Source organism: Lithobates pipiens, unplaced genomic scaffold (assembly GCF_037356315.1).
Source record: "Lithobates pipiens isolate NorthernLeopardFrog02 unplaced genomic scaffold, aLitPip1_a1.2 Scaffold_8, whole genome shotgun sequence".
Classification (NCBI taxonomy): domain Eukaryota; kingdom Metazoa; phylum Chordata; class Amphibia; order Anura; family Ranidae; genus Lithobates; species Lithobates pipiens.
The window spans coordinates 394,026,868-394,035,213 of NW_027507903.1; the positions used below are offsets into that span (position 1 = coordinate 394,026,868).

Below are 8,346 nucleotides of genomic sequence, written 5' to 3' on the forward strand. Positions count from 1 at the left end.
TTTCTCTATGGTATTCCATGTTCTGCTTTTGTAAAACTGGAGTTTTTTGAGCCTACAACCAACTACCACATCTATCTGTCTTAACATATACATCAACTTTAGCTCCAGGGTCAAGTCTCCTTGCTAGCTTTTAATAATGCCACATAAAAGGAACAAACAAACACTGGGGCACTGGGCTCTGAAATAAGGGACGGAAGTATTGCATTGGAGGTTCTAAATCACAGTTCGGCTTAAATTCTGTTACAAGCATACTCCACGTTTAAGTACACAATGGGGTTTATTTACTAAAGCTGGAAAGTGCAAAATCAGGCTCACTTCTGCATAGAAACCAATCAGCTTCTAACCCCAACCTGTTCAATTAAGCGTTGGTAATAAAACCTGAAAGCTCATTGGTTTCTATACAGAAAGTGAGTCTGATTTTGCACTTTCCAGCTTTAGTAAATAAACCCCATTGAGTACTTAAGAGTGGGGTGTGCCTGTATTCGTTTTCCTACAATTCTGCTGTGGGGGTGTATAGAACACAGAATAAGGTTACTCGGAGATCTAGATCCAAAAAAACTTTTGCTGGGTCCACTGAAGGCAGCCACTGTACTACTCTAGTATGGGAATGGAACTACCTATAGACCAGAGCGGATGGTGCAGTAATAAGAACGTGCTGCCCATGTGTAAACTAGTGAAAAGGGATCAATTTCTGATTTCATAACCGAGGGTCTCATTTCTTTATCCTTTGCAGATCATATTTTTTGTTTGTTTGTTTTATTTTAACTTGTCACTTCCTAAAGTTCTTTCATATTTCATGCATATAGTTTTCAGCATATATTTGTTGCGTTGTAGCTAATAAATAATAATGGTTGTTGCGAGCTGGAACTACTAGCATCTTCAAGGTTCTAAAGAGGGCTTGTAGGTTACTGGAGGTAAATATACAAATTCAATTACAGCCTCTAATGCCGACCTTTATTTTATTTTTTTAACCCTATAACCCAGCATGTAAATTTGTTAGCCAATAGATTCCCCAATCAACCAAAACCAATCAATAAATCTGAAATGAAAACATCCCGATTTCATTCAGTTTCACAGAACATCAGATGATCAATGTTAAATGTAATGCCCACCGAACCTGGCGGATGAAAAGAACTAGCGTAAAGTTTACACCATTTAGCAAATGACTCACTACATTTTTGGAAGCTTAAGTTTGCGGTCATGGCGGAAGGTACATAATGACCCATCACATTTTTACCCGACTTTGCTAAAGACCACCAGGGAAAAAGATAAAAAAAAAAAACAAGCAAAATCAATGTTGATACATTTATTCTTATTTTTAAAAGAAAATGTAATATTACATCATAATAAATAACAAAAAAATAGCTAGCAAAAAACACAAAAAGCTTTTGCTTAAATCTGTTTTATTCCCATGCTCTTAATTTTTGGAGAAACAAAATAACAAAAAGAAAGTATTCACAAAAAAAAAACAAAAAAAAAAACATAAGTTATAAAAAAAAAGACACTGCATTCTTTTTCACGACATCATAATTACTATACACATCCACTCATCCACATGACCGTTACCACAGATGTACAATACACTGAGAAGACTGGAGGGGAAAGAAGGTGAGAGTGTGATTGTAGGGGATGAAAGAATTTCAAATCCTTCTAACCTAAAGGAATAAAAATGACAATCTCGGCAACAAATGGAGGCAATTTACAAAGTGTATGCCTTGTATGGAACACAAAAACAGTTGTATCTGTACCCTTCAATAACCCAAGAGAGCTTGGAGGACAATTCTACTATGAGGGTTGATTTACTGAAGAAATACTGAAAGTTCACTTTGCAATGCAAAATATTTTCGATGAACGCATACTTTATTTTTATTTTTCATTTTTTTGTATCTACCTTCATGTTATTTTTGGGTGGCTGCTCAAGTGTAGGTTCACACAGCTATGTGAATAGGATGAAGCTATGGTCCCTTTGAATACCCAATCATGTGTAAGGTATACTATACAACTGATTTTTGTTACTTTCACATGGTCTAAAGTGAACAGTCATTATCAGGGGTGTTTCTAGACAATAGCGACCAGGACGTCTACTGAGTGTCTGGGTATCCTTTGAGATAAGCAGATGATATATTCTATACATTATACAGCTTTAAAACATTATATAAATTATCTACTTTTAATCCATCCATTATTTGTTTTGTTATCATACTGTGACTTTACAGATTTTTTTTTTTAACTATTCATTTTTGTTCAGTTAAAAATATTATGTAGACTTGGATTTGATGCAAAGTGGTCATCATGGTATCCTACCAGTCCCTCATGAATACTGGGCTTAAAAACACGATTTTTTTTCTACATATGCTTAGGAGTGTTTAGCGTTTTTTTTATTATTGTTTATTTTTTACTGCCAGAAAATTCCAATCAAAAACGCAAACCAGAGGAGATCTTTTTTTCCTGCCTCTAAACGCTGAGCTTAAAATATAACGTCCCAATGTGCAAACACACATAGGATAACATTGAGCTCCTTCACAGGCAAAACAGCCTGTAGACACAGCGTTTTTAAGCAAGTGTGCATAGGGTACCCCCTGTGTACCCTGGGGTGCCTCTGGTCTATTAGGAACCTAGACCTACACCTATCCAGGATTGTTGTAGTTAGACCCTGACATGTGCCAGGGCCGGGTATCCAAAGTCCAGGGTCTCCTATTAATACATTCTCTGCTTTATACAGTTTTGAAACTGTTTCTACTTTTCAGTCTATTTATTATTAATTTTGTCAAAGTGTGACTTTTTTTTTCTTTTAAAAATATATATTAGACATTGATTTGTTCCATAATGGTCATGGTGGTGGTAGTCTACCAGCCCCTTGTGTGCCCAGTGGTGCTCCTGGTCTATCAGGACCCTAGGAACCCCACTAATTATTAAGCCAAATAGGCATTCTCTCCAGTAAATCAACCTCGAAGAGTGTTAGGAAACTGTATTCCTTTCAAACACCCAAATAATGGGGGATTAAACAAAAACTCTGAATTTGACCGGATGTTTGAACAGAGCCCAGATTTCCTGGCCACAGTCCATCAGTAAGCCAAAATAGACAATTCCCCAAAATCGTACTTTTAAGGCAAATTTATGAAATCAGGAACAAAGATCGTTTTAATTGACCTGGGCTTCAAATCCACACTAGCTTCAGTCTTCATAAATCGCAGCAAGCCCATTTCTCAGGTAAAATAATAATCCTCTATTTTTTTGTGTTTCACATCATTTTACAGAAAGGCATGATGACATTAGTTACATTAGGATATTTTTTTCAGCCATCGGGAAACTGTGGAGTCTGTCATTTATGACCTGGCTCAAAAGGTATTTCAATGCACCAGTAGGATTCTTGCGTTATTGTTTCCGTTATTTTATTTTACATAGCATATTTAAGATACATGGGGAGCCTAAAACATCAAAAAAACTGCAGATAAATAAGGACGATCTATTTAGATCGAAGCATAGCATAAATACAATTTGGAGGATCATGTGGGGTATGAATTAGGTGCAGGTGGAGTTATTAAATCCTTGTTCTCCGGGTTAGGGAACTGTCATTTAATTGTAGAGGTGGTAACTTGCACTTTATTTGGAAACCATCACATCTTTTTTTTTTGTTTTTTTAATGTTTTTTTTTTTGTAACTGGACAAACATCGAGATCCGTGCATTAAAAACCAGTTTATTCAACTGTGGCGCACAATCTGACACAAAGTAACTGCACACCTATATTTACATATAACCTTTTTAAGTGGTTAACCCTTATTTTTTTAATACCTAAATTTTTTCCTCTCCCCCCTAGATCCACCCTCTGCAAACTCCTGTTTTGCAGCGATAAAATGGTCACCAATCTCAGTGTATACCACAAAACAGCCCCCCTTGTATCTGATTACCACCAAGAATTTATATCTGAACATGTTACCTCCACTAATCTCTCTATAAAGTGGACAATGAAAACTCCTGTGCAAGTTCAAGTACATACAACCCGCATAATCCAGAGAGAAGATTGCAACTCATCCATGTGTTTTAAGTCTGATGTCTCTTGCAAAAAATAAAAAATAAAATAAAAAACATTTTCCTGGTCCATCCTCAAAAAAAAAAAAAAAGAAGAAGCAAAGTCCACAGGGCACAATGATCTGAGGCTCAGTCCATCAACTATTATATTGACACGCGTTCAAACTAGATCCTGGGCTTTGTAAGCTGCTGTATCCAAAAGTTGAATGTTGCTTGGATTTAAGTCTAAGGCTGGCCAAACTGGAATTACAAGTGTCTCTATAAACTGTATATGGAGAACCAGGAGGTCCATATGGACAAGCCGTTGAAGACATTGCTGAGTTGAGCGAAGAACTGCTTATATTATTAAGATTATTGATGTTATTTAGACTTGAGTTTGGCATACCCGGAACAGCAGAGTGTCCCATACCGGATGGCATGCTCATGGAAGAGATTGAGCTTGGACCAGAGAACATAGACTGAGAAGACAATGGACTCATGGAGTTGAAGAAGGTGAAGCTTTTTGTGGACAAAGGAGCAGGAGTCAGACTTTTAGTAGCCCAGTTGTTGTATGGGTAGCCGGCATACACATCATCATAGGGTTGCATGAGACCACTGAATTGGGGAACATAGCCATTTTTGCACAGGTCCATCTGTTGGTTGCGTTCTCTTTTCCTCCACTTGGCTCTGCGGTTTTTAAACCAGACCTGCAGGTAGAATAACCGGTACATTGTCAGACCTAACAGCAAAAGAATCACCTTTAACTACCTAGAGATCTTACAATATACTGTTCTGACCTCAAAAAGAACACAACAATCTGGTCTATCTCCCCATTAATTAGAAGCACGTATATTCTGGCAACAGCTGCTACTCCTTGATAAACAGTCATAACCAGATTGTGCCCATGGCTTATATAGGTCTTCATCAAGCCAGGTTGGAGTTTATTATAAACTGTGTATAATACATTCCTGGAAAGTGGAAACAAAGTTTCTGCGCAAATGAGAATTGGCATAAGTGCAGCAAAGAATTAAATATCCCCTTGGAGGACATAATCATGGAATAAGGATAATTAATACAGAGCGTGTGTATTGAGGGTACTAAAGTAGTCTCATTAGTATAATTACTCTAGGCACTGTAACTGCATAATCCAATACTACACAAATCCCCTACCAAAAAGTTATGAGGTCAATGGGATATCAAATGGTGTTTCATTTAGGTATTTACGTAAATGACTTTATCACAATTTGTGCTTCAAATTTGAATGCATGTTATAAATGAATCATTAACAAACCGTCGGTAAAGTAATAGTATGCGCCTGATTTATTAAATCCAGAAAAATACATTGAAGCAGAGTTGTTGCCTAAAGCCACAAAATAGATTTCTTCTTTAATTCCCCAGTAAAATGGAAGGGCAAACTTTATCGGTTGCTATTGGTAACAATTTTAAGCAGCTGATTTACTAAAAGAGTCGAGGTTATGTAGATATGAAAATGAAAAAGGTGAAGATGTGTTTAATCATCGAATCAAAGCCAAATGTTTGTCCTCATTCAGGTGCAATGAGTCAGTTTATAAAAAAAAAAAAAATACACAAAACTATTTATCCACTAGTTAAGAAAGCCATGAAATCAAATATTCTGGTATGGTGGCGTCATTTGATTTAGATGTAGGTTTATGATTCTTTTTTTTTTTCTTTCTAGAGAACGCTTGTAGGAAATAAACAAAATGACCAATGAGGCTTGAAAGCTGTGATCAGCAATTTTGTGATGTGACTACAAGAATCAGCCTTGTAAACCCTTGACCGCAGGTAGGGATTCTCTGACTTCTACAGCCAAGATGGAACTCAAATTAGTTATGCCCTCAGTCCAATTTTGTATCAACAGCCTTCAGGGCACTCTGGTTTACCACCTACGGCTGCACTACAAGTCCCAGCTTGCGAACTTGCTAAGGTAGAATGGCTCCCACGGCTACAAAGCCTGTAAAAGACTCAAGTGTTTACTCCAAAAGGTTCTGTGCCACATCAGCCTGGCATACCCTACTGTCTCAATAAGCCCTCTCCAACTTAGTGAACTTCAAATTACAGCCATAGCTTTTATGGAATTACTTTCTGCCCTTAGTGTTCCTTTAATGCATCGGAGCTGTAGGTACTGTAAAACACATATTAGGCAGTTAGTGGTGGTACTATACGTCCTGATCTGCAAGTCAGCAATAGCTTGGAACTGGCCACCGCCATGCCATCCCTTCTATAGTTGGCTTCCACTCGCTTCCACTTTGGTGGAACTGTATTGCTCAGAAACCATATGCGAAAATCATTTGTATAAATGGCATATACATTAAAGCTGACTTCCATTGTTTTTTCCCATATTTGGCTTCCATTGTGGCATAACTGTAAAGCCCAACCACCTCTTGCAAAGCTTATGTATAAATTATATCTACACTAGCTGACCACAGTGGCTTCTTCTCCATATCTGGCTTCCCTGTGGTGGAACTAAAGGGCACAGCCACTATCTGAAAGGCATATCACGTCTAAATTATATTTACACTAAAGCTGGTCCCCATGACTTCTTCTCCATAGTGGGTCCACTGTGGTGGAATTGAAAAGCCCAGCCACCCACTTCAATGCTCTTATATTATTTTTACACAAAAGCTGGCCATGGCGACTTCTTTTCCATAGTTGGCTTCCCCTGTGGTGAAACTAAAGGGCCCAGTCACCACCTGCAAGGCATATCATATATACATTATATTTACACCAAAGCTAGCCACCATGCTTTCCTCTTCATATTGATTTCCATTGTGATGTAGGGACCAATCATTGCCTGCAAGGCATATCTTGTATGAATTATATTTATATAAAAGCTGGCCAGCATGGCTTGCCTCCTTCTAAGGGAAAGTTCAGTGGAACTACAAGTACCATCTTGTAAACTAGCTGCCAAATACATGGAACACCAGATATTCAGTTCCCTACAGCTGGAGAACTTCATTTGCCTGTTTTAGCTCTCTGCCATCTGGATAGGCACGTTAGTCATCTATTACTTGCCATTTACTACACCTCTATTACTAAACTTCTGCATGTTGGCTGGTGTCTCATTATAATAATCCAGCAGCTGTATTTGCTATATATACTGCATACCCTCACCTCTGTAACAGACTTCCAGTCCTGTTCAAGGAGATGGCTTTTTTCCTGCATTTAAATCCCTTTCTTTAAATGTACCAAGCATATTAATTGGCAATGCTTGATGTTTTATCAATGGCCTCTCTTTAATGATAAAAAAAAAAACTATTGGTGCACTAGTAGACCAGCACTTCCGACTACTTACACAGCATCATAAAATTCCCTTGTTACAGATCATAAAAAGGGTATTGGATTAGTAATGTTTAAGGAAAAATCTTTACATTGCCCTTTGGATATGCAGTCTATGCATGTATAACTAATTAGGATTTACTGCTCTGACCAGTTGCAGAGTTGACTCTGCTCTGTGAACACGCAAAGCACCTTGGATTTTGTTTAATATAACTTATTGCCATTCAGTTCCTTTACAGGTACACACAACACGCATGGTAAAAATAACGACTTGACAGAAAGCTTTCCTAATTAAAATGGTATTTGCTGTAGAAGCACACCAGACAGGCTCGTTGGTCGCTCTTTCTAGCCTAAATGAAAGCAAGTAAACCCTAGTGGAATCATAATTAGAAAAACAGATTTGCATTGATAATGTGGAATTGCCTTAGAATAAAAGAAATAATACTATGCTGTGGCATTTTATTTTTACCAATTGTGTGCAGATAATTTGCTTCCCTGCTTTTCTAAAATAAAACAATCAAGGAGTTGTTTCAAACTGGAAAAGAGAAAGGACCATGGAAGAGTATCGTTTTTTTTTTTTCACTCTACACCTCCTAATCATATTATTATTTATTATTTCTATTATTGTTATTTTTATTGTTATTAGTATTAATATTATGTCCCTAGGTTGATCTTACTTCTACTTGCAGAAAATAGATATAGTAGCAAAATTCTGGTTTTATATATATATATATATATATATATATATATATATTTTATATATATATATTTTTTTAAATCTGTTTGCAAGCATTTAGATTTTTTTCTATAATTACATTGTAAATGCATTTTAGTTTTTGTTCCAAAATGTGTATGTAAAAGCGATATTTTTAAGCACAAATATATATTTTTTCAGTACACAGCTTTGGTCTAGAATTTTACATCTTATGACATTATCTTGGCAGGAAATTAAAGAAAATTCAACCGCTGATATCTACGTGTCTCATCATACTTTTAATAAAAAATAAATAAATACAATCCCTTTTGGAATATCCTTCCAC

At 36.7% G+C, this 8,346-nt stretch overlaps 1 protein-coding gene across 3 annotated transcripts in view; it reads right to left on the bottom strand.

Annotated features, from left to right (window-relative positions):
• Positions 1-1,291: 1,291 nt before the first annotated feature.
• PITX1 (paired like homeodomain 1) overlaps positions 1,292-8,346 on the bottom strand; it is a 34,877-nt gene continuing 27,822 nt past the window's right edge. For all 3 annotated transcript variants that reach the window (XM_077473977.1, XM_077473976.1, XM_077473978.1), the window contains one exon: positions 1,292-4,716. In XM_077473977.1, coding sequence (XP_077330103.1) covers positions 4,168-4,716 — 549 coding nt within the window. In that variant the 3' untranslated portion in view covers positions 1,292-4,167. The remainder of the gene's footprint in view (positions 4,717-8,346) is intronic.